Raw genomic sequence first — 26931 nt, forward strand, 5'->3', positions numbered from 1 at the left:
GGCTGGGACCCAGATGATGTCACCCTGATGCCATCAGGCGTCAAGACTTCCTTCCGCTCTTCAGTTTAGTGTCCACCCTCAAGCTTGTCACCGAGTGTTCCCAAAATGGCTGCTCGACATAGGATCTCATCAAGATTTCTGGCAGGGAGGGAGCCAAGACTGTTTCCTTTAAAGCCCTTTCCGGAATGTCTCTACCAGTGAGATTTGCTTAAGCTTTATTGGTGTGAATCCAGGGCCACCCATCTGCAAGAGAGTCCAAGTGGGTTACTGTCACAAATAAACATGGGTTCTGTTAGAAGAAAGATTGGATATCTGGTGGGTGGCCACAACGTGACAAGGGAACAACAGGAAGGATGTGTTCATTTTTATGTTACGTTCTCATTCCCTCATCTGTCCATCCTGAAAGGCAAGGAGACCAACGGATGAGCCCCCCTCTATTTTTCCCAGAACACCTACTGAGCTGTCAGCAGCACCCTGCCATGCCATCATTACCAAGTCATGGTGGATACAGCATGCTACGTGTGAGTTAGGGTTTATCCTCTAGGGCATGCGTGTCTAAGAAGAGATCGCACCAGAACTTGCTAAAACCCACATTTAGAAAAAGATGGCGGCATGCCTTCCTTCTCAGTCTAGGAGGGAGGAAAAGAAATGAGACCAGGATAAGCAAGCCACAATCGCTAGTAGTCATCAGAAACTACTGACTGATGCAGGCATAGTTTCGTTGTGCCTCCATAACAAGACTCTGAGGTAAAATGCTGTTATGACTGTTGCTCTCTCAGAGGGGAGGAAGTTCAGAGAGGGTAAGCAGTGTGACTCTGACGCCCAGCATGACACAGAGCTGGGATTCAAATCTCAAGCTGGTCACCTCAGCAGCTAGTACCAACTCCAGCTTCCTCTTTACTGCTGTCCACCAGCTCTGACTCACTCCTGCCTAACAGGATTCCCTGACAGACGATTGAGTTTGGGCCTCAGCAGAATTAGCCTTGAGTATGTCAGGCTCTCTCAGGAGTGCATATGTCTGATCCAGACCATGCAAGTCCAGTGCACGGGCAAAGCTTGGCTCTGTTTAAATGCTCTCAGCCTGCCTTGCCTTGATGCCCAATCCACATGTCAAACTCTCAGACACTATAGAGCTGATTGTAGTTCCCCTGCCTCACCCCTACATAGACACTCCAGGGCTCTTCTTCCTCCTCTCCCTTGCAAGGGCAGCCTGTTAACCGAGAAGTTAACTGTCCCTTTGAGCCTTTTTGACGACTTAGCCCCTTGAGTTGGTGAGATGCGCAAACACTTCTTGAACATGCAGTCTTGGGTGTGCCTCGGCCATCAGAGCTAGGGCACACAATCCCTATCTAATTTTAAGCTGGAAGAAATAATGGGGTCGGGTCCCCACAAGCAAAGATGCGTGTTAACTTCATTTCAGTAACTGAGGTTCAGGCACTGTAACAAATGCCAGAGCTCAGTCCAGGGAAGAGCAAGTGTGACTCCCTTCTCGTAGACAGGACCCCGTTTACACAGCTCCGCTGTCTATTTGGGCTCATTAGTATTCGCAAAGGAAACAGCCTGGTCTCCGGGAGAGCCTGTCTTCAGCACACAAGCATCACCTGTGTCAGGATAGTGGGTAAAGCGTCCACTCGGGAGGGGTGGTTCCTTTTCTGCACCTCCCGTGAATCAGCATCACACAGCTGAGAGACTCCGGGCTTGGCTCCCGTGATGCTATTTTGAGCGTCTGTCCGCAGCAGGCTGCAGAACGGCTTTTGATTATTCGCGCATTCACCCGTGTGGAGTGGAGCTGAAATGTACCATGCCCGTGCCCTCTTCCAACAAGGCTTCAATCCTAGCCAGGCTGCTCCTAGCCAGTGATGTAAATGTACCAGCTGCTTCCCAAGAGCCAGTCCGAATCCTGCAGGAGGGGCCCATCCCTCTCCCAAGCAGCAGCCTGCTGCCTTCAGCCTAAGCCCTCTTGCCAACCATGGTGGGTCTCTCCGGTCTCCCATCACTTTATCGGAGACGCCCAGAACTAATCCTCTTACAGGCTCATGATTTATAGTATGCCTTAATCTACAGGCTCCAAGTCAGATTCATTGTTATCTCCTGATTGTGGGGAGATGAACAGATTTGCTTAAACGGGCTCCACTGGGCTGGCAGGAGGTGGTCAGGAGGAAGGCGGCAGACGGCTCGGAAAATGAAGGCGCTGCTGCTGCTGGTCCTGCCCTGGCTGAGTCCAGCTAACTACATTGACAATGTGGGCAACCTGCACTTCCTGTACTCGGAACTGTGAGTCCCTCTCCGTGCCCACAACTCTGTGTGTGTGTGTGTGTGTATGTGTGTGTGTGTGTGTGTGTGTGTGTGTGTGTGTGTGTGTGTGTGTGTGTGTGTGCTGAATGGATGGAGATAGTTTCTGAGTCACTTTCCCAGCTGGTTTGTTTATTTTGTTTCTGGCAGTAATTCTACATACAGTGCATATGCTTGGATAAAATGCCTCACGGCAGTTGAAGCAGCAAGCTTCGTGCTTTGTGACTTAATAGAAAACATCATTTTAATGGCTGTGCTGCTTCTCCAACATGTATCCCCCCACTTCTGTGCTAAAGCTGCTTGGCGTGTGTGTGTGTGTGTGTGTGTGTGTGTGTGTGTGTGTGTGCACCCACGCATGCGTGCTCGCACACACTTAGCCTTTTCTTGATAGATGTGACTTCTTTCCCTTTCCATAAAAAGAACTAAGAGAGCAATTAAGACCAGAGCTTGCCAGCAGACGCGTGTATCTTGTATAAGGGATTTCTAATGACTTTACTGCCATCAGACCTGTCAGTAAGAGAGAAAGACAATCGTATGCATTTAAAAGTGTTAAGTTTTATTTTTGATCATTTTTAAACATATAGAAAATAAAGAACTGTGCCACCGATGCCTGTATTCCCATCATAACAAGCTCAAGACTACTATTTTAGCAAGCTGCAGGCCATCCAAGGATATGTAACGTCATAGCAGGACCCTGCCTCAAAAATACATGCAAACATACACACACATACACATATAAAGACAAACACATATACATGTATATGTATATCTTTAAAATAGTCTTGGATAAATTGTAGCTGTCATAAAATTTCACCCTCAACTATTTCCCAGTGTACTTCTAGAATATAAATATACTTTCCAACATGACAAGGATCTATTTTATGAGAGGAAATGACTTAGGCCCATAACTTTAAGTATTTTTCTGGCTCCTTTGCTGACAGAATTGCAGGCTAGTGTGGCTGGTTTCCACCAGACACAGAAGGTATGTTGCTCAGTTTACAGTATTTACAAAATTCCTCCTTGGTAACCAGACAGGAAACTACAGCAAGAATGATTTTTCTTTTCAGGGATGGGATCTTTCAGTGTAGACCAGGCTGCCCCGGAACTCCCATTCTTCTGCCTCAGTTCCCTAAGTGCTGAAATGTCAGGCGTGTCCTTCCAGGACAGAGAACAAGAGAATCTGATCAGGGTTCGTAGAGCTCTGGTTAGAAACGCTTACCTAAGTTGTGACACCACTCATGGATGTGTGGAGACAGTTGCTTTTGTACTTATTTGGGCTAATCAGTCTGTCAAGGGCAGTAGCTACTCAGTACATGCTTGACAAACAGAACAAGACGCATGAAGGCAAGTCATTTATTTTACAGATGCTGCCCTCCGGGAGTGTCTGGTCTACTTAACTGAAAAGTAACGCAAGTTCACCTGAGACCAGAAGGCTCGAAGAGAAAGTGTGTGGCCTTATCTTCAGTTGTGAGGGCCTCTGGGGAGGTTATGACATTGCAAAAGCCTCTCTTGAAACTGTAGGGTGGCAGAGATCCCCTCCCCCTCCAGACAGTGGCTGAGGTTGGGGTCCCTGGAATCCAGGGCCACATTGATCTTTCCTGCACCCTTGGCAGTCACTTCCTTAGTTTCCCATGACTGCTGGCAGGAATGTCCACAAGCTGGGCATCTGGATTCTTATTTCTTCACTGTTTTGAAGTACGCATCCTTGAAATCAGGATGTAAGTCCACACCCACTGTCAAGCTGTGGGGAAATCCTTCCCCATAGTCCTGCGTCTGCTGTCCCTAAGCATTTTTTCCTTCAGCTCTGTGGCTCTGGTCTCCTTGTCTGCATAAGACCCTCTCCTCTGCATCTGGTCCAACTCTGCTTGTGTCTCTTTCCCTCTTCCTCCTCCTCCTTTTTTAAAAAACTTTCCTGCAGTACTGGGTACCACACTGGGACCTGGACCATGCTAGGAAGCCACAGAGCAGCTTCCCAGCCTCCCTCCCCCTCCTCTCACAAGGATACTGCCACCATGCTCAGACCCAGTTGGATAGTCAGCATGGCCATACCTTGAGACCCTTAGCCTAGTTTAAATTTCCGCCCTAAGGCATTTCATCTAAATAGGGTCACGCTCACAATCCTGAGTGGAGTTTTCTTTGGGTGTCACCCTTTGGCCTACTTTAGCTGCTACAGAAGAGCCCCTCCATTTAGCCACTCTCCGTCTTGTTAAAGGAAGGCTTTTGATTTTAGTGTAAAAATATTCTGTCTGTAAGTGTATGAGCCCTGAGGCAAAGTCTCTCAAGTGCTCTGAGTGGACATAGAGGGTCACTCTGAAGCTCCCCAGAAAGTGTGTCTACACTACAGAATGTCTAGGATGGATAGCGTTTCTAAAGGCATTTTGGTCAAAACTTGTTAGAAGTTTCCAGTTACTGAGGAGGCAAGAACTGTCCACCTCTGGTTTTCAGAGAACTTTTGGGCGTGAGCTGGACCTTGAAGTATAAGCAGGAATTAGGCTCAATCAGGGTCCAGAGAGCAGTTCCAAATAGCAAGTAGCCGCGGTTATTATCAAACCTTGGTTATTGCAAAACTTTGACAATTTAATTCCAAACCATGAGGGGAGGTGCTCAGTGTTTAATACCCCAGAGCAGAGGCAGCGGGGGTGACTATGTGTCCTTGAGATGAAGAAGTTTTATCTCCTCTCTATCATGGGCACCCAGACCTCAGAGACGGAACCATGGGGGTTTGCTGGCTTCCCTTCCCTCTCATCTAGGCTTTATTACCTAATGACATTCAAACTTAATTTAAAACTAATTTAATCCCACCCAGCAGATTACTTATGTACGTTCAGTTTGACCGCCAAGGGCCGAGAGTTTCTGACTGGCAGCTAGGTCCTTCTTGAAGCACAACCACAGTCACTTGTTGCCTTGGCTTACAGGTGAGGGAACCCAGCAGAAGAATCCCAAAACCAAGGTAGTGGGTGCCAACCTGTAATTGGAGACAGGGAACCTGGGGCACTCTCAGAGTGTGTACTGTGGAAACGAGTACTGAGGGCTGGAGATGTAGGGCTGTGAGGGGGCACTTGCTGTATGTGGAAAGGAGGCATGTAGAGACATGTATGCACACAAGGGCCCGAGAACAGATGGGCTCTCAGGACCCTAGAGTGCATTTTAAAGTTCATGATTCTCTGCTTTAACTCAACCCTAATAAGACTTGCCCTTTTTGGGGTGGAGGTACCATTTTCCTTCTTGAGTTGTCCAGATAGCCCTTGTGGGCCACCATCTTCGTTTCTGTAGGCAGCAAGCTTTCTCGGGTGATTCTGTGGCACCCTTTGTAGCCCTTCGTCCTGGCTAGGAGCCACCAGCTCCTGACTTTTCTGGTGGAAGCCATCTCTCTGCTCTGTGTGTCTGTGACCTCCTCTCTGGGCATCACTGAGGACTAGAGTTCTACTCACCAGGTTGTGGTTGAGGGAGACTGATGAACGTCCCCATGCCCACCTTCTGAAAAACTGGACCGAAACTGAATGGGGTGGTTTCCCTGTCTTGGCCCATCCATTATCAAGACACGCTGCAATAAAGATTTACGAACAAGTTGTAAATTGGTCACAATAACCCAAGCTAGGCTCCTGTCAGATGTTCCAGAGCACGGCTCTGAACTTGCAGAACTGAAGTAGACATCGCCTGCTCACCTACTGTGGCATTCATAGCAATTCTTTGGTTTAGCAAGAACCCCAGGGAAGAACATTGATGCTTGGGGTACAGCATGCATCTCATCGCCCACAGCAAAGACTTAAGAAAATGCACTGAAAATTGAAAGGCTTCTTCTACCTTCAAAGTTCCTTCTCAACGCACGTTAACTCTCCACTGTGGGGAGTTCTCAGGGGGGCAGTTCAGCATGGCTACTAGAACACATGTCCATGAAATAAATGGTACTGCTTAGCCCTGCAAGCCTCTCGGGAAGCCAAAGAGCACCATCTCTCCCTACCTTGGAGTCAGATAAATATGTTTTATTTGTAAGGAGAGTCACTATTCAATGTACCCATTTCCATGTAGAGAAAGAAGTTATGCTCTAGTCCCCTGTGAGATTCTGGTTGTTCTACAAGAGAGTGGCCCTGATCCACCAGAACTGTACACTAGAGAAGTTGAGTTACTCTAAATTTGCTGCTCCAGTCATTTAGGGTTGTGGAGGGGCAAGGCCTCCTGGAGAAAGTGCTGAGAACAGCAAGAGAGGTGGGAGCGCTGTGTGCGTCCTTGAAAACTGGCTCCAGTCCAGAAGTCAAGGACACAGGGACGCAGCTTGCCCACCAAGTGTCTTAGGACCAAGGACACTAAACACCCACCAGCTCCCCAGAAGAACTTTCTCAAGGCAATCTGCCAAGCACACTTCTGACAAGTCACACTGACTTTCTTCTGCACAAGAGACGTTACTTTGGGGCTCATGAGCCAAAGAGCTGTCAGTCAAATACAGTTGGGCATTCTGGGCTTGGAAATGAGAAAACTGCTTGCCTTAGTTTTGTCTGTCGCTCACTAGGTGGTCTATCTACTGGCTTTCCCTTTTCTAGGTCAAGGTCTTACAGCAGTAATCACTGTGTTTCTTTTTCCTCCCTTGCTGACATCAGCTGTTGGTCTGTGGACTATAGAGAGCAGGGAAGCATCCTCTTCAGAGCTTTGTGTGAATAGAGATCCATCTGACTGTATGTAGATTACCGCAGTTGGATTCTGCTGTTGGATGTAGGAGGAAAATAAGGGACAAGAGGAATGACTTCAGCATCCTTCTCTTCCTCATTGCCACTGTGTTACTGGCTCCTAACACATTTGAAGTCTACACTAACTGGCTTGGCTTTATGAATTTGCTAGCAAATATTGTCCAAACTGAATTTCAAAAATTTGTTTCTTTTTCACAGATCTTGAAAGGGGAGGGGGAAAAAGTTATCTGGATTTTTCTTGCCACATGTTTTGAGGTCGGCCGAGATCAAGTTTTGATGGAACCCAAATGGAAAGAGATAAAGTTTACAGATAAAATAGGATCTGAGGTGGGGGCAATCATATTCCAACAAGGGGAAAGATCAATTTTGATGGAACCAAGGCCTCCCACGTTAGGCAAGTGTCCCTCCACTGCACTCTGTGCCCAGCCTTCCACAAATTCTTTCCCATTTGTTAAACTTTAGCCTCACAGATTTGGACGGAAGTGGAAGCTGTATGTTTCTGGTCCATCTACACTAGGCTCATTGAAGGCTTCTTTGTACTGATTCTTTGATGTCCACAGAGCATGGCGACCTTGGTCCATGGTTTGATTGATTTATTTTTTTCTCCTTGGTAATCCACAAGTTCTCTTTTGTGAGTAGTGAAGCAATTCTGTTTTGTAATTCTTCACCGTCTGGTATAAAATGCTCTTCTTGAAAAACCTCTACTCCATCCAAACCCAGCAGTTTCAAGATTCTACTCAAGACTGGGCCAACTGTGCTCATCTTTCTAGTCACGAGGCTTTGTCAAGCGAAGTTAGGACAGCTTTAATAGTCCTATCGGTTCCGGTTTGCTTCATATTTTTTTCTATCTTTGTTTTAACTTGCTATGGTGGAAAATTTTGGACAAGAAAAGGAGAGAAGAGAATAAAGAACCTCTGGGTCTCTCATATCCATCTTCCTCAGTCCGTGGTCAGATCTCTTTCATCTCTATGCCCTTGAATTGTTGGCAGCAAATCTTAGACATGATTCTCATTTTTAATCTGTAAATATTTCAGCACATCATCTTTAAAGATGGTTTTTGTTTTGTTTTGTACTTTTGTTGTTGCTGGTTTTATTTTCTAAGAGAAAATATCACTATGTAGCCCAGGCTGGCCTTGGACTCGGGCTCCTCCTACCTCACCTCCCTAGTTCTTGGGTTGTGGCCCTGTGCTACCACTCCCAAGAAAAGGGTCAACTGGGAAGAAATGTGTCCACAACATACTGATATTACACACCAGACAAGTACCTGGGATTCCTTCACAATCAAACAGCCAGCAGGTTTTCAATTCTCCTTACCATTGCATTGTATTTCTTATGACTATCTGTTTGCAACTTGTTACCATATTTGTCTTTTACTCTTTTTCCTCCTCCCCCCTCTCCTTCTCATTCACACTGCGTGGATGGGGAAGTGTTGTTAAAGCGAATTTAGAGAAACATAGCTTTGATAAAGTACAGATGCCAGACTAATCTAGATTGTGAGTTGCCATCCAAGCAGAAGAAATCTTAAGGAAAGACCCAAAGCATTGCGTGCTAAAGTCTTTATGAATCTACCTGCCATTTTATCTGAGTTCGACTTGTTGGTGACAAAGTCACCCAAGATATTTAGAGAGACCTTAAAGGGCACAAAGACAGAAGTGCCTTTCACCCAGGATAACAGTTTCCTAACTTTTAAATCATGGGCTTATATCAGGAAAGAATATATTCATATGCCTGTCGCGTATAGTTATCTCTATACGGAGCTATGTATAGCTTCATGGACATATGCATATATTTCCATATTTACCATCACAGATATATATTTATATAACTAGTAATACAGATAATCTGTACATAGTTAATATGTATCATCATGCTATAGGAGTCTATAAGCTTTGCACATCTCCTACATTAATAAATACATTATTGAACGTGGGGAAAAACCATTTTAAAAGGCGAAAGAAGTTGCTAGGGTTTTAGTGCAGCCTCCCCTCACCCTGCTCCCAGTTCCTCACTCACACTTTGGTGACTGCTCCTTGAGAAAGAAGTTCTCTGGACTCCTTGGCATAAGAACACAACACCCTCAAGTTAACAGAGGACAGTTTCTTCCTGACAATCTGGGGTGGGTCTTGGAAGGAGCAGGCAGGAAATGGCCCGATTTTGCAGGCCAAATAAAACTTCCAGACTAAACCAGCAGACATCCTTTCTTTTTGGTCATTGTCCCTTTTTGTTGAAAGGAAAAGGACTGTCTTCTATGTGCTCCATGGCCTCTCTCCCCTGGAGCCCTCCGTGGTCCATACTGCTTCAGAGACATCCAAAGTGGCTGTGGCTGAGCCAGCTGTGCTGAGACTGAAATGTATTTAAGCAAGCAAGAAAGGGATAAGACCGCTAAGCTCAGCTGGGCTCTTGTACCTTGTACCAAGAACCCTGAGCCACGGCCAGTCTCGGTATTCCCGCTCTGGGCATAGGAAACTCCTCCCGACTCCAGCTTTCTTATTCTCCTGCATCCTTTCAGAGAGGTGGGCTTGGCGGTTCCTTCAGGCCCATTTCTCCTGTTTCACGCTTGCTTATTTTCCTTGGGCACCCTTCCCAAGCCTCTCCTGTCACTAAGTAATTCTACCCAAACAATGAGAAAGGAAGAAGCCATACTTCAAGACAGGGAGAGTCTGTTCATCACCCGGACATTGTAACCAAGTGGTCCTAATGAGAAGAGGCAAGGGAGACAGACAGTTTGATGAATGGGTGCCAGAAATACTCTTTGGGAAATTTGGGGCAAGTTACTTAGCCTCTCTCAGCTTTTCTCACAAAGAGAGGGAGGTAACAACACCTACCTCACAGATTGTTGCGAGCACTGAATAAAACATGAAGTATTGAATACAGGGCCTGGTACAGAGGAAGGAAGCGCTTATGCTGTGGATTTTGAAAGCCCAAACCATACAACCCTAAGACATCTAAATACCTCTGAAACAAAGAAAAGTGGCCCTTGACGTAAAATAACAGCACATTTCACAAATAACAAAGTCTCGGATTTGGTGACACCTGGAACGCAGCCTTGTCCCTATTGAGCATAGGTAAACAGAGATCAGAGGAGAGGGATTGGTGACAAGGCCCCTCCTTCCCTGCTTTACTAGAGAGGCATGACTTCTGGAGCTGAGACAGGGTGACATATTTAGAGATGCCTGGGCTGTTTGTCAGCTTGCCTAGCTGCTCTGTTGTGGATCCTGGACCACACCTCTCCCTTCCTCCTCAGGAGTCACTCCTCAGCTACTCAGTTTCCTTCTGGTTACCTAGACACTACAGCATCTGCTTCCTCATCCCCATCCGTCTGCCCCTTCCTCAATTAGAAGACAATGACTCAAGCCAGCGCATTCCTTGTCTGGTGGAGTCTAGTGACACCTATGGCCCAGCACTGTAGCTATTTAGAGCCTCCGGGGATCTTGGAAGCAACTCAACAATGTGTTTTCTAAATAGAGAAACTGAGGCATCATAGTTTACCCAGATGACTCAGTCCTCTCAGCAGCAGGCTATGTGGCCCCGAAGAAGTCAGGACATTTCGCTGCATACGATGCATTTGTTATTGTATGACATACATCCTCGGGAGCAATAAAATGAGTTGTTAGCATTTTTCAGCTAACAGCTTTGGGCAACATCACACCACAGGTGTGACACACATAACCCATGACAAACTTGAGTCGGACTTCCTGGGCATGCTCCGAAAATGGCATCATGGGAATTCCCTGTCCAATTCTGTACAAATACAACCTGGGGCCATTCGATGGCCTGTTAAAGTGATGTTGAATCTGTGGGGTTGAAGGCTGCATTCCGAGGTCTTTCAGGACCCTAAGGCTCTCATATTCAGCAAACTACAAGCGGCAGTTTGCCGCCCTTTGGTGGCCTCTTTGGCGGTGTACACTGCTATGGTACCTGTGTCCTGAGAACTAACTGTCATCCCCGCTCTTATAAACAACCTTGATGAAACTCATGGGGACACGCATGCACGCACGCACGCACGCATGGACAAATCCAGACACGAAAGGAGAAATGGCTGCTTTGGAAGAAGGAGGTTAGCAGGACTTAGAGGGGGACAAGAGAGCATAACTAATGGGGCGGAAATTACAATCTAAATATATTATGGCTGTGTATGAAAATGTCCTAGTGAAACTCGTTTTTAATATAAGTGCTATGCACGAATATAAAGCTGTTTGAGAAGGCAAAGAAGAAAGTGTGGCCTCTGACGCCACTTAGACCTGAATTCACACACCGACTGGGCCTTAACAGCCACGTCACCTTCAGCAGATTATTGAGCCCCAAGCCTCTCATCGTTATAGCGCTTGCCCCCTGGGATCAAGACTCAGAGTGCACACACACGAAGGACTTGCTCACCCGCAGCCCTGTGACTGTGTGTAAACATTAGCAGGCTCGCCTGACCTGTGAAGCAAGGGCAGAGGGCTCTCCGCAGCAAAGCAGTGAGCTGTCCTGAGCTTTAGGAAGACTCCTCTGTAGGGACTCCAGCAGATGATCCCCCCCAGTACCCTTCATCCCCCTTGGTTGCCATGAAAATAGCATGGCTAGCACATGTCTTCAAGTTCATGTTACTTCAGGCCTGTAATTCACACCAGTCCAAGCCGGGTTGAAGGATGAGGATGGATTCTGATGAGGGGCTTTCTGGATTAATGTTCTCCGGGTGGAACATGGAGATAGTTCCTCTGGCCTGTCAAAGTGATGAGGAAGATGAGTTCTTATAGTTGAAATGGTCAAGAGAGCAGCTTCGAGATGCTCTGTCACAGGTGGCAGGGATAGGGACGCCGCTCTGTGCTGTCTGTCACTTGTAACAACCTAAGGAGTGTCCCTCCCATTTAGGAAAATATCAAGGCAGTTCCTTAACTTCACAGGGAAAAGAAATTTCAGGATCGTGCATTAAAGCAGAGTCAGACGTTTGTTAAAGGGAATTTTAACACAGCTTTAAGCAGCAAGGAATCACAGTGAGGCACTTATGGAAAGAATAAGGCAGCTCTATGTGGGTAGGTGACTCACGAGAGTCACACTTTCATGTCACATATGGTGAGTTCTGAGGTGATTTGTCTCCAAAGGATCACTGTGGAATTTAAACAAAATTTAAAAACTGGTTTCAAGGTGCATGGAACAGGGTGTGTGTGTGTGTGTGTGTGTGTGTGTGTGTGTGTGTGTGTGTGTGTGTGTGTGTATGTGATCTTAACCAGTCTTTTTTGTGAGATTCCCAGAAAACTCAGGTCATATATGCTTGGGGCATGCATCTGGTTTTGTCTCCGTTTTAATGTTACTATTTGAAAGTGTCTCTATATAAAATTAACATTGTTGGACTTCCTGTTTAGAAGGGAAGGTGCCTGGGACTCAGACGCCCGGGCACTAGTCAGCTCTGAGGTGGGACAGGGTCCCAGTGGAAGAGCATCCTGAGACAAAGGAGCCCAGGAACCTCAGAGCTCTGAGAGGAAATCTCCTCAACAGAGAACATGCAGCTCCCAGGGGAGGGGCTCCCCAGCCCAGCTCAGGCGCTCAGGAGCCTCAGCCCTGCTCCATTTCTCCCTTCTTCCTGCCCTCTCTTCATTGCTTCTGCACTTCTTCCCATGAGAGAGTCATACCAAGCAGCAAACTGCCTCTCCTCCCTGAGTGGACTGCAGAGAACTGAGCAGACACAGCTTTTATATAGGCGGGGGCAGAGCAGGGGCGGGGGCAGAGCAGGGGCGGGGGCAGAGCAGGGGCGGGGGCAGAGCAGAGCAGGGGCGGGGGCAGAGCAGGGGCGGGGGCAGAGCAGGGGCGGGGGCAGAGCAGGGGCGGGGCTTTCTAGGGCCAAGATTTTCAAAGTGAGGATTGGTGGGATTTCAAGTCCTGGGCTTGAGGGGAGCTCAGCGATTGGTAGGTTTTCCTGTTTAGACTTTTCACCCCAAATTAGCATAATCTGGGAAGGGCCCTATTGAGGGGCTGGAGATGACTTCAGTGACAGTTACTGGAAATGGCATTATGACAGTTACGGAAGTCTGGAGGAGGGGCCTGGCCACTTTCCTGCCTTGAGGGTTTACACAGGGCATCCAGGGCAGGGAGTGCCTTCTGTGAGCGGTGAATAGCCAACACCTCTATATGCTGGGGTTCTTGATTCTTAGCTAGCAAAAGACTTCTCTAAAATGATTCCTTTCTCTTCCCATGCTCCCTCAAAAATTTCCATGTCTTTTCATCATGCCTTAGTCCCAGTGACATTCATTAAAGTGGTCAGCCACAAACATTTTTGGGTTTATGAGCTCATTGATGATAGATTAACGAGGATCAACCTCTATTGAACATGTGTTGGAATCATCCCTCACTCTTAGAAGATGTCACCACAGTTTTTGTGGCAAGTACATCTGGTAGGGCTAGATGTGAGGACCTTAGTTCAAGCCCCAGCACCCACGTGAGAAGCTGGGCTTCCTTGCATTTACTTCTATAAACTGGTTCTGGAAAGGCAGAGACAGGAGGACCCCTGGCACTTTTGTGGACAGCCAGTTTAGCCTAATTCGTTAGCCAGTTAACAGCAAGAGACCATTTCAAAATTCAAGGTAAAAGGCTCCTGAGAAACATGTGAGGTCTCTATACATGTGCCTGCATATGTGCATGCATGTGTGTGCACATGTGTGTGCATGCGCGTGTGTGTGTGTGTGTGTGTGTGTGTGTGTGTGTGTGTGTGTGTGTGTGCATGCATGCCAGGATAGAGGTCTATCTTCCCTGTGACACAGACCTTGATGATAACTGTGTAGCTCTCTAGAATGAACACTCACATTAAACTGAAGCTTGGCAGAGAGGCTCTGCCATGTTTTAGGGACATGTCCTTGGATGATCTGTGATGACTATTGTACTGGTGAGAGTTGTGAGGACCCAGAGGTGGCATGAAGCCTCACTGCCTACATGTGGGCATCATCCTTGGGTACCAGCTGTTTGTGTCTCCATCCTTACTACATTGTAAGCCAACTCCTTCTTTCACTCCCTGAGGATTTTTTTTTTTTTTGGTTCTTTTTTTTGGAGCTGGGGACCGAACCCAGGGCCTTGCGCTTCCTAGGTAAGCGCTCTACCACTGAGCTAAATCCCCAGCCCCTTATTTATTTTTTTTTTTAGAAAAGCACATCAGTGTTGGTATCTTCTGACTCGAGGCTCTTCCTGACAAGTCTTCCCTGATGTCTTTGGGTTCCACTCATCGGGGAACCAGAATTCCTCTAGACATCACAGAAGGATTCTGAACTCAGTGAGAGACGCTGACTCCCCCCAGTGAAGGGTCTCTAGACACTCACCATCTGCTTTGGAATCTTGAGAAATGATGTCTAGGGCTTAAAAATAGGTCTGGAGAGGTGAGGGAAAACAGTGTGTTCTTCCAAATCAGACAGTGCCTCTTAGATCACATGATAACCGGAGATGTGGTTTGTTTGTTTATGTTTTTGTTTTTTCCCCCAGTCTTTCATTCAGTCGCTCGATGTCACATAAAGAAAGCCCGAGGGTGACTGATTGCTTTCCAGATGGCTCGTCAGAACAGTCTCTCTCACACCTCTTTCTTCCCTGGAGAGGTCGGCAGCATTAGACCGAGGAGTCCAATTCATTTCCCTTCGCACTCTCTAGCACTTGAGGTTGATTTCTTTAACATCTGCTAGACATTCAGCAAGGACAAGGAGTGTTTATCAATTAAAAAACGGGCTTTTCTTAGCTAGTAGATGTAAAGGAATGTTCTAGAAAACAAATCAACAAGTTGCTTCCTATTGCTTTTCTCAGAAATTCTGGGTCTGTTTGTTGTTAAATGTTTTCTAAGTGTTCTTTTCCAACCTAAGCACCACCCCCAACCCTTATAGATGAATACAGAGTCTGCACTTGGTAAAAAGGAGTCACTCACTCCGAGGAAGAGGACGATTTAGTAATAAGTATTATTAAATACTTGTGAACCATCAGGCCTGCTCTGGACTCTGGGGATCACTCAGTAATAAAGACCAAGCACACAGAACATTGGGAAAAGAAAGTCCTTTCCTCAAGGAGACGTCGGGGGAAAAAAAGGAATATTCGAGCAGATGCTAGAAGGAAGAAGAGGGATCAGAAGCAACATCTACCGTCAAGAGGAATGGACGGACACACAGTTGGGTCTTCTGGACAACCAGATTCCTAAGTCCACATCTATAAAGTATGCACGTATGCACGCAAGATGACTCCATCATCCCACGTTCCCATGAGTAAAAGCAAGCGGTGCCAAGGGTGGTCCCGAGTGTTGGTCCCTTCCACTTCTCCTTGTTTTCACCTTTGCTGGATCATTCTCCAAGGAGATGAGAGGAGCATGGTGTTTTCCCTTGGCTAAGCATCCTTCTGGGGTCACGCGCTCTAAACACAGATTTTGACAGAGTCATGGATGCTGAAGCCTGTCTTCTGTCTCGTCCGTCTCGTACCTGCTTGGTGGGAGTTCATGGCTAGCACTCTCCTTTCCAAATGGCACTGCTTTCAATTTCCCCCAGCCCGGTCATATCTATTTCTAGCGCGTTCTCTTGGCTCACAGCTTGTCCAAATGTAGCCAAGTTTCCCTCCTCCGCCTCCCTCTCAAGTCTTTGGGGGAATTCCCCACCTGAGTGTCATCCATAAATTTTCTAACACCCAAGGATCATCCACCTTTTGGGTTATATCTGCGTGATGGCAGGTTGCAGAAACCTCAGGACAGCTAGGCAGCTCAATACTGTATTTGTGATTCCATAATTTTCATCTGCCCCCTCCCCTAATGCTGAATCTTCAGACTGATGATGATGGTGAACTCTCTCCTGAGACGCTCCCTCCCTACCCTTGTAGTCTTAATAACACCCAGCACAGCACTGAAATCTTCACGACACTCCCCTAGACATTTCAGTGAACCAGTGACCTGTAGCTTTTTCTCCATTTATTCATCCTTGGTGTTTTTTAACTTTTGAAATTTTACTTCCCTAACGTTGTCCCCCCAATTTTTAAACCCACCACGACATACATCAGTCTCCGTTTGTTTTTTTTTTTTTAAACTACTCTTCCCTTTTGTTTCTTTCTGTATCAATAGCATATGTTGTTGGGCCTTTTTCCAGTTGTCTGACATCCCCTAGAGTGCAAGGTAATTTTTCAGAAATAATTATTCATTTTTACTACACCATTGTTCGGTAAGTGTATTAGTTAAATTCCTGCATTCCCTGGGGGCACTGTGTCATCTGGTCCAGCTGATTTATGTGTCCTCATACTTGCCAAATATTTCTTTACCTAGGGTTTAGTCCAAACTTATCTAAATGGTTTCCTAAGTCTCCCTGATTTCTCTTATGTGTACTTCTAAGGAGTTTATTTTGGGGGGAAGGAGCAGGGAGAAATAAATTTTCATTTCAATATTTGTCCCTTTTACTTGTAAATTGTTGTCCTCTCAAGCTGCTTGACCTAATTTGTTTCTGACTTGAGTGAGCTTACCAATTTTTTGAGCTATTCCTAAAGTGATGCTTTTTCTCTACCCTTGGTTTTGTTTTCTTTTGTTTTGGGGGGGGGTTGTTTGTTTGTTTGTTTGTTTTCTTTTCTTTTCTGTTTTCTTTTTCTCTGCAGAGCTTCATTGATGCAGGCCACGGTCCTGGCTTCTTGCTCCCCTTACCTCTAGTTTGCCAAAACATTTGGTGATGCTAACGGCTTCTGACACATGACTGGAGAGGTGCCTGCTTTTTGCACTTGATATAAACACTTCAAAAACCAGAATGAAACTAGAAACATGAGCTATAAATTTCTTTTTGCAAAGAAACGGCAATGGAATTTGCTGATCAGATCTGCTTCACAGAAACTACTAAGTCTCTCAAAGCAAACCATTCCACCAGGGGGATAGCTTGGCACTCATGTTTACCCTTCCTCACAGAAGTAACTATTCAACCCAACCTTGGTTTTGAGGGGTTTTTTTGTTTGTTTGTTTTTAACATGGCCTGACCAAGTCAGCATGGATTTAGAGAGCACTTTGCTGAACTTGACCCAGTTGCTAATGGTGCATGAACGGGCTTGATGCCTCCACGTCCCCCCCACCCCCAACCAGGGAATCCTGAAATCATAGAACATACTCTTGACGTTTATTTTTAGAATCAAGTCCAATGCTCTTACTTTACTCAAGACAAATGTTTGACCCCATCACACGAGGACACTCCAGTCTGTAGCTGCTCCTCCCAGGGACCCCTCCCGTAGTCAGCTTCGTTTACAGGGCAGTAACTCATAAGCCTAACGGGCTGCTCTGAAAAGGCGGGTTAGGTGGAGTGGCCCTTGACTTAGGGTTTGGTGTGGGTGTGTGTCTAGATGAGAGTTCATCGTCACTAATCATTAACAAGAATAGAGCATTCAGTACTTGGTTTTACTTTATTTAAATAGCCTTTGATTTAGTGTTACTGCCCTGAGTAAAAGTTGTTGGAGCAAAGGAAAGTACTACATGTCTGTCTCTAACTATGAGGCCAAGGTAACTTGTACAGTGTTGTCTCATACAGGGACAGGAAAACTTAAATACTCATTACAGTCGGTCATGAAGGAGGAGAAGAGGGGCCTTGTTGTGCTGGGCACCCTAGCCAACAGTTGATGCCAACAGTTCTGGGATGTGTGTGTGTGTGTGTGTGTGTGTGTGTGTGTGTGTGTGTGTGCACGTGCACGCGCTTGGAATATATCAGAACAGAGGTTAAACTCGAATTAGAGCTGAATTACTTCCTGCAGATAAAGGATTACTCAGGAATTGTCCTCATGTAAGTAAAGAAGAGATTTCAGAGTTCTAAAACCTTAGTTTTCAAAGTCTTAAAAATAATATGCATAAGCGAATCACTTGAAAGGAAGACCTTAGAGAACATCTGAGCCACTTATCACCCATAGATAATCCAATGAGCAAATACCTATAAACTCCTCTATTCTTTTTTATTGAAAAATGCTTTAAAAAAAAAAAAAACCTTCATACTTGTCAAAGACTAGAAGCCTAGAAAACATTGTGGCAATCGGCTGGGAAGGGGACATTTGCCTAGTTCAGGTCACACAACCTCCGGCATTAGGTGGCTTCATTTGTCAGGAGCCCGTGTCGGTTTGTTGGTACCCAGTGGAACCCTTGATTGGTGTGTTTGCCGTAAATCACCATCTCTCCTTTGATGTAGCATTTGACTGCGTGCTGACCAGATTGTAATCGGGGAATCTAACTTACTAAAGAAAAAACAAAAAAACAAACCTTAAAGCTTATTATGCCCTTGGACCTCCCCATGCTTTCGATGGGACCAGGTTGATTTAGTCTCCTTCCTGGACCTGTTTCAACCAGTCAGATCTCCTGGACTTGGCCCGTAAGACTGTCTGTACTTGAATACTAATCGGCTGTTTGGCTCACTCCTCCTGATTACTTCCAGAAGTTACAGCACACGTTGTCCCTGTTCAGGGTCTTCAATGACCTTTTCTTCCCTCCCACTCCACTCCAAAAGGGCTCTTGTCCCAAAGTGTTCTTGTTTCACCTTTCCCGACCGTCGAAAGAATGCGATTGGACATTAATGGCTGCTGCGTTTGAATCTTTGTGTGGTGTCCCCAGTGAGCTGAACACCTGTGCATCTGCAGGCTCATTCAATCATAGCCTTTGGGTCACAGATTCATCAAGGGAGACCAGGACGGCGTGGGGGGAAGAGGTTTTAACCAAACCACCACATACCATGTCGTTGTCTGGAGCCTCTGACAGAACAGGGTAATTGACTCTGATTTTTATTAAATGTAGAGCTAACTCAAGATTAATTGGACCTGAAGTGCAGCTAAGTGTTTGTTTTTACAGAGATGAACCCTGATTCATTCAGAAGAGTGAGGGGGTCACTTGCCCCAGTTGCATCATGCCTGCCTCCTCCCTGACTTCTCTTGGAGTCTGTGAAGCCTGAACATGGCAGGTTTCCGTGAGGAAAACTGTAGCAAAAGTCTCTGCCAGAGTAGTGTGTGTGTGTGTGTGTGTGTGTGTGTGTGCAAACCTGGCCCTCAGACTTGCCAAAGAGGTCCCACCGAGCAGAGGGCTCTCCTGGCCAGCCTAGTAGAAGAGACACTACCCATCCCCAGGAACTGTCCCTCTGCCCTGCCTAGTGTGTGACATGTGTTCCCTTCCTGTCTTCTGGGTGCTTTGCTTGGGAATGATTTTTAGTGTTTTTGTTATTGTCAGTCTTATAAAAATAAGATGTTAGCATTTAGCCAGTGGCAGACGGAATTGTTGTATACATTTCTTTATGTACTTTGGTCTTCTTTTTTTTTTTTTTTTTTTTTTTTTTTTTTTTTTTTTCGGAGCTGGGGACCGAACCCAGGGCCTTGCGCTTCCTAGGTAAGCGCTCTACCACTGAGCTAAATCCCCAGCCTACTTTGGTCTTCTATTTCATTTTCAACACGAGACGGATTAAAAAAAAAAGCAGGTATTGTCAGTAGGCGAACTGCCCAGCCTTAGGACAATAGGTCCTTGTCTGGGTTGCATGGAACCAGTTTATCCCAGTCCCAGCCTTTCTATACTACCTGTTAGAAAGACATAGTTGAGGGAGAAGATCGGGTATTTATCAAGGAGCAGTGATAGGCAATGAAATTTATATTCTCTGTTGCCAATCATGCCCGTTCCTTTTCCTGGCTGGATTACAGGGTATGGTGGATTGGTTCTGGTGGAACTTAGGGTGTAGACCAGAGACAGGTAGAGAGATAGATGGGGTGGGGGGGTGCTCAGAGCTGACCACTGAGCTGCCCATCTGGAGCCTCATGAGTCTGGCCCAAGGGCCCAATGATTAATACACAATTAGGCTAGCGTAAGCGGAGGGATGGAAGGAAAGAATGCTAAAAAAAAAACAAAACACAAAAAAACCAAACATATATAGCAAGCCAGCCCACTCTGCAATTGCTTAAGATAAAAGGACTAATAATACCAATGTTTCTGAAGCTGTGTTCTGGGTTCATTGAGCGAAGCACAGTAGCCCCTCCCTCCCTCCCTCCCTCCCTCCCTCCCCCTCAGATGGCAGGAGCCAGTCGGATTAAAAACTGCTAGACCCAAGGCAATCTCATACTTGGGCATCCAGGGTGCTGTTTGGAATCACAGGAATGTTGATAATTACTCTGTAGTTCATCTGAGATTTAACTCCATGCCTCAGTGTTCTAGTGCTCTGAAGAGACACCACGACCATGGCAGCCGTTGTAAAGGAAAGGATTTAATGGAGCTGGCGTACGGTTTTATAGGTTAAGTCCGTCATCATCATGGTGGGAAGCACGCGGCTTGCAGGCAGACGTGGAAGGGAAGGAGCTGAGGGTTCTGGATCGGGATCCACAGGTAGCAGAAGAGAGAGCCCCTGGGCCTGGTTTGTGCTTCTGAAAACCTCAAAGTGACCCCAGTGACACACTTCCTCCAACAAGGCCACCCTTCCCTATCCTTTCAAATAGAGCCACTTCCTGGTGACCAAATATTCAGATCTGTGAGCCCAGGGGGGCCATGCTCCTTCAGAACACCGCACTCCATAAAAACAGGCAGAGAATTATACAAACCGACTGCCTTTTTAAATTTAAACTTCTACCTTTAGCGTCCATTTTAAAGACAAATCTACTTTGACCTGAGACTCAGTTTACCTTCTCTATTCACCACCCTAGACCCAAGATGAGAGGAAAGTCTTCACCCAATAGCATGCCTGGCATTGTTTAGTGAAGTCATGAGCAAAAAAGTGGATTTTCCTGAGTAATTAGAAAATGACTACTAGCTGCATGTTAAAGATATTTGGATTTTGCCACCACGGGAGAATATATATTATCTATACTCTCCACATCAAGACCGTGTAGCCTGAGCAGAAATTCCACACAGATGTTGGTCTCCATATCAAACTATAATAAATGTAATTTGTCCCAGGTTTCGTGTTGTTGTTTAGCCAAGTCAGTGCCTCGTTAGGTGCAGAATTAGGAGGATTAGAGCCAACGGATGGAGACCCAAAGGAAAGATTTATTTCGAGCATGCAGGTCCTCCATGTGGCTCAGGAGAGGCATTGAGAACACTCGCTCAAGGACACCAGTCACAAAAGCTTTTGTAGATGACTTTACAAAAACGTTTGCGTGGGAATGGGAGCCCCAGACTGGAAATGGAGCAGCCTTGAGATTTGATCCAGCACTGGTACATCTGGGCCGCCAAACACATTTTTATAATTTGCTGCTTCTATATAGCACATTGTGTTCCAGGGTAAAGGTCAGGGAGAACGATGAAAGCCTTGTTGTAAGAACTGGGTACTATTCCACTCAGTGCTCCTAGATACTCTGCTGTTCCTTGGGGGATAGGATCGATGGCTGTGGCCTTTGTGTCAGAGTCTTCTTCAGAATGAGACATGGAATCCGTGTTGGTGGGAGGTGGCCTCAGTCATAGGAAGGTGCTCTGTGGTTGTCATTTCCCTGGGGATTGTCAGTAAACACTTGTTTGACTTGGACCTGACCATGGGCATCCGATTCTTCATGGTTAGGCAAGGAAAACCAACCATTCTGTTATTATGGTACGACCAATAAAACACATGATAAGGCAACAACGGAGCAATGAAAATGCTTTTTAAAGTTGGGGAGGAAGACTTCAGGTCTGGATCAAGTGGTTAACTCATAAGGCTTGCAATTGGTGTGGTTCTAAAAACCTCAGGAATATTGACCCTCACTGGATATAACACTATAGCTCTCCCGTATGGAAAATGGAGTGACGGTTCCCTTAGCAATAGTTTTTCAGATGCTGTGACACCAAAGACCAGGTAGTCCCAGTCCTGTGGGAGTGAGGCAGCAGCAAGTGAGTGTGCTAGAATAGAAGAAAAAGCCAGGAAGAGCTTGGGAAGTGAGAGAGGGTAGGAAGGACTTGGCTTGTATGTAAAACTGGGTTTAGAACCCTGTCTCGGGATCCAAAACCAATTATCTAAAGATACCTGACTCATGTCCCTAGTTCATCCCCTAACCCCTAAACAGAACTCATGTCCCTGGTCCATTCCCCTTATACACACATACATACACACACACACACACACACACACACACACACACACACACACACACCCCTCATGTCCCTGGTCCATTCCCATTATACACACACACACACACACACACACACACACACACACACACACCCTTCATGTCCCTGGTTCATTTCCCTTACACACACACACACACACACACACACACACACACACACACACACTTCATTACAACCAGTATAAGCAATTGCAGTAGCTTTCATAAGTGATGGTAGCACTGATGTCTCAGAACACCAACAGAGTGGTAGAGTACTTGTTAGTGGATTATAATGATAAAATATAAGATAATCTTCAAATTCATGTCAGGATAGTAAAATTTGTTTGACTAGCTCAGTATCTCATATGTCCTTGTAAATAAAAAGACTGGAATAGTTTGCTCAACATTTAATCACTGTAGCAACATTAGCATGTAGGTTAAATGTCTTAGAAATACAACACTTCAGGAGGAAGGCTGTGATTACAGTAGAATTTGTAAAAATATCAAAAGGAACCAGCAAAAAAGATCAACCCAAAATTCGTGTGCCTTAAAAATAAAAAAAAAAATCTTACATTCCGAAGCATGAAGGAAAGTTTACTCGGAGTCTCTTCCTATTTCTTCCTATGTATTTTTACAACTGGTTCAAGAAAATGATAAGCAGTCCCCACCCCCACTGGCCTGGAACAACAAGGAAACATTCTTACCTGCTCGGGCTCCTGCTTCTGGTTTTCCTTCTTCTATTTGATCCTTTCCTTGGCAGCTCCTTAAAAGGCCCTTTCTCCAGCATCTCTCAAAGGTGCTGAGGTACACAGGTCCTGTGCAGCGATGAGCAAAGACATCAGGGACCTGCAAATACCCAGCTTGTGAGGAGAGAGAGGAGAGAGACAGAGAGAGACAGAGAGACAGAGACAGAGACACAGAAAGACAGAGACAGAGACAGACAGACAGACCAGGATCTGCTAAATCCTGTCACATGTTCTGTTCCATTGCGCACCATGGAGTAGAAATTCATGCCTACAAATCTCCCACTTCCTAACCATTATCAGCTTACAACAATCACGTCTGAAGACACGGTGCCCACGAGAGGAGTCTTTAAACTCTTCCTAGCTGTATCAGCAAGGCTGCCCCAGCTCTGGCAGCATAATTGGCTGTGAGGGTGACATGTCTGAGCTCTCTCTGACCTTTCTGTTCTGGGTGGCTCATTCACTGGCCCAGTCCCAGAGCTCCATGGTGACTTTATGAAGAGGTGCTGGACCTGTCTGCATGTATGATGCTTTTGGTAGCTCTGCAAGCATATCCGTTTCCCCCGCCCTTCCCACCTTCCTGCCTGATCTCTTGACGTGGTTACCAAGACACGTACAGAGTTCTCAAGTCGGTGTCCGTCAAGATTTTTCTGGGGAACTTGTTAAAAATACAAATACTAGGAGGTGACTCTGGGGACATAGATCTGCAGCACAATTATGAGGACTGAAGCTTGAATCCCAAGGATCTATGCAAAGACCAGGCAGCCATGGTGGCCTTCATAAGCAGAGTGTTTGGGAGGCAGAGACGGGATCGCCAGAGCAAGGCGGCTAGTTATGACTGGTCTGATCTGTGTGCTCTGGGTTCAGTTGTGAGGGATCAATAAATAAGTGGAGAGTGATCAAGACCCTGATATCAACTTCAGGTTTCCACATGCAGCACACGAACGTGAATAGACTCAAACACACGTACCATACAAAAACAGAAAACCACGGATTGCAGATGATATCTTCCACGGAGAAGCTGTCTGCTGAACTACCGCCATTTTGGTCCTGATGCTCTTTTGCTGTGGGGTGGACCTGTGGATGATGCAGAGCGACCCTGGCCCCTATCCACTATTCTCCGAGTTGTGACAAATCAAAAACTGTCCCCAGACACTGTCAGATGTCCTTTGGAGGAAATAGTGCCTTGGTTGGGAACCACTGTCTTTGAAATTCTAATTCCTAAAAAGAAAGTAGGTGCAAGTAGGGGCCTGGCTTCTATTTTCACAAGCTTTCCAGCAAATCTGGCTCCTCTGAGCATCCAATGAAGGTTTTTCCTTCCCTCTCAACAGCACTCACACCCCAACCCGGTTTCCATAGCCTAGAGAGTCAACAGCTGTCCTAAGAGGTACACAGTACAGTTCTTCCCTCCCGAGCCCAGGTCCTCTGTGCTGGCTAAAAGGCCATTAAACCAGTAAACAACACCAGGCAGTCTGCTCACGTGGCCAAGTCTCTTGTAGCTAGAAAACACAGGTGCTTAATGACATGGTGGTAATGTCATCCCAGTTGACATTGTGTGTCCTCAGGAGAACAGCAGGTATCAGCTCCCCTTCTGGGACTTTTGGCCTTGAAGTGGCAGAGTATCTGTCTGGCCCAGGGATGAAGAGGCTGTCCGAACTGTTCCCCAGCACCCTGCGGTCCTTCGGCACTCAGGCCTTAGGGAAGTGGAATGTGATGTACACACACACACGTGTGACTCAAACGCTTTCGGGAATTCCGTTGTTTAGTCTGTCTCCTGTGGTTGCAACTTCCTCCCCAAGTGTACGTACTGGGAACATTCTTTTCCAACTGGCATGAGTAGAATTTCCTACTGGGCCTCACAAAGTGCTGGAGTTAGAAAGGCTGTTCCATTCAGCAAGAAGCGTGGTCCCTGCCACCCTTCACGAAATACGAATATTTTGTTTATAAGTACCTTGGCTGCAAGTCTTCAGTTCTGTGGGGGCCCCTTGACCCTTCCAGCTTGTGGAGGTAGCAATCTTAGTGGCACTGGGTGCTTTCCTGACGGAAACACTGGATGTGTTGATGATGCTATGCTTGTCTTCAGCTCACCCCTTTCTTAAGCACTCAAGCCACTGAGTTAAAATTATATTAAGAAATGATGCTACCATTATTTGATTCTTACTAGAGGAGTAAATAGTCCCCTTGGGAAGACGGCTTCTGTCTTGTCTACTTCTTTATAATAGCAACCCTTCTTTATCCAAAAGAGAAACCGAGGCAAAAAGTGTTTTCTATTCTGCCAAGCAATCACTTTGTGTTTCTCGCCCCCCTTCAATGTTCCTGGAGAGAAATAAACAGAACCCCAGAGTGTTGTGATGGAACAGAGAACACCATCACCCTAAGATCTCAGGGTCCTAAGATCCCTCTTAGAACTCTGAGTGCTAATTGTGGCTGAACGTCAAGAAAAATGAAGTGCAGAAATTGTGGCTTACCCACGGCGTGGCTCAGATGTACAGCAAATGTGGGGCTTCTCAGTCACACGCTGGATCCTGTTCCCAGTTTACAGGACGATATGAGTTCATTGCTTACCCCCTCTCTCCCCAAGTTTATATGTTTACAAGGTGGAGACGCATCAGAGCAGGCAGAACCTAACAGCTAGTTGGCAGCTGAAATACTTTACACAGAAAACATTCCCTAAGCTAAATATTGTCCTAACCACGGCCATTGTGTTCCTCATCAAGAGGACCGTGGTGACAAGTGTGGAAGGGGCACACGGGCTGAACCAGGCTGAGTCATACAATCCTGTCATTATTAGGGGCAGTAAAGACTGTCTAGAGCAAATTTAAATTAAGTGGTTAAGAGAATACAACCAGAGAGGCAGGAAAGGGACAGGGAGCATACCTTCTCTATATCTTTTATTTTGGGAGTTTTCGAGACAGGGTGTCTTATAGTCCAGGATGGCTTTGAACTTGCTGTGTGGCCAACGGTGATCTTGAATGCATCTTTGTGTCTTACAATTCCTATTTATTGCTAAGCATTGTGACCTCATTTCATGCTATTTCTAAATATGATCTTAATTTATTAGCATAGAATTTTTCAAATGTTATTTAAAGAACCATATAAAGAACTCCCAATGTCCCGTTCTAATAACTATCATCATTTTATAATTTTAATGGACCCCTTGTCCTGCGTTTTTGCTGTAGCATTTTATAACACATTCCAGATTCTATATAACTTTACTCCAAACACTTTAACCAAAAAATGCACATTAATGTCAGCACTTGGGAGGCAGAGGTATATAAAGTGAGTTCTAGAACAACCAGGCCTAAATAGAGAAACCCTGTCTTGAAAAAAAAAAACAGAAGGAAAAAAATACCTCTTTTTAGCCTGGTGCAGTAGTGATCATCCTTCAGGGTTCATAACTAACAGGCCTGTAGCATAACCCTAGGCCTAGCAACAATCCTTTAGACATGCGGCTGTCATTTTTAGTATTTTTAAATAGTAAGCTTTTTTCAAACCGTTCAATTTTTAGGCTTGATTTTTAAAATAAATTATTGATTCAAATAGAAAAATTTAAAAATATACATATTAGCATATATATGTTTCTTCCCAAACTGCATGCTGCTCTTTTGAGGTTTATGAGAAGTGTTTCAGTGGAGACGCCTGCTCCGTTCACAGATATGACCACTGCTGACTTCATACGTGGAAGGATGTCCTCAGTGTCATTAATTCCAATGTCACACTGCTTTGGTCGCAAGTGAGCCAGACAAGGCAGTGCTTTGGTTTTATTTATTATGTCCATTATTGCCATTTTTCTTTTAATTTCGTTAACGATTCTCTGTATATGTATATATTCATGTTTCTTTTATGTGTCTGAGTCTCTGGCCTGCGTGACACTTTCTACCCTTCGCCCTTCCTACCCTCTAGTGGACATTACTCCAATCCCTTCTCCAGGGACAGCTTATTGGTTGCAACCGTGCGGGGTTTTTTACTTTGTTTTTGTTTTGTTTTTTCTGTTTGGCTTGTCTCACTTAACATAACATTGGTACCATCCACATCATTACCAATGACCAACTTCATTCTGCTTTTAGCTGAATATCATTTCATATACATTTTATATGTGCAGATATACCACATTCTTCTTCTGGGGGAATTTGTAGTTATCAGTTAATGAGCATCACTGAAAACTAAAACTTAGAAAACACAACTTATAACTTCACAACCTCAGAATGACCAAGTTCTCTGAACATATAGATACAACGCCC

The 26931-nt window shown here is 45.6% G+C and overlaps 1 protein-coding gene and 1 long non-coding RNA gene across 6 annotated transcripts in view; one reads left to right on the plus strand and one right to left on the minus strand.

Moving 5' to 3' along the window:
* The window catches only part of Lnx1 (ligand of numb-protein X 1), a 102701-nt gene that overhangs the window by 22297 nt on the left and 53473 nt on the right, over positions 1–26931 (plus strand). For 2 of the 5 annotated variants that reach the window (XM_006250903.5, XM_006250904.5), the window contains exon 1: positions 1299–2274. In XM_006250903.5, the coding sequence (XP_006250965.1) occupies positions 2183–2274 (92 nt within the window). In that variant the 5' untranslated portion in view covers positions 1299–2182. 5 annotated transcript variants of the gene reach the window in all.
* On the minus strand, positions 20906–22789 carry LOC134481839 (uncharacterized). The gene is made up of 2 exons (XR_010057697.1): positions 22652–22789; positions 20906–21356 (listed from the first exon to the last, which is right to left on the minus strand). It is a non-coding gene; the product is annotated as an uncharacterized LOC134481839 (long non-coding RNA).

Source organism: Rattus norvegicus, chromosome 14, assembly GCF_036323735.1.
Source record: "Rattus norvegicus strain BN/NHsdMcwi chromosome 14, GRCr8, whole genome shotgun sequence".
In the NCBI taxonomy this organism is placed as follows: Eukaryota; Metazoa; Chordata; class Mammalia; order Rodentia; family Muridae; genus Rattus; species Rattus norvegicus.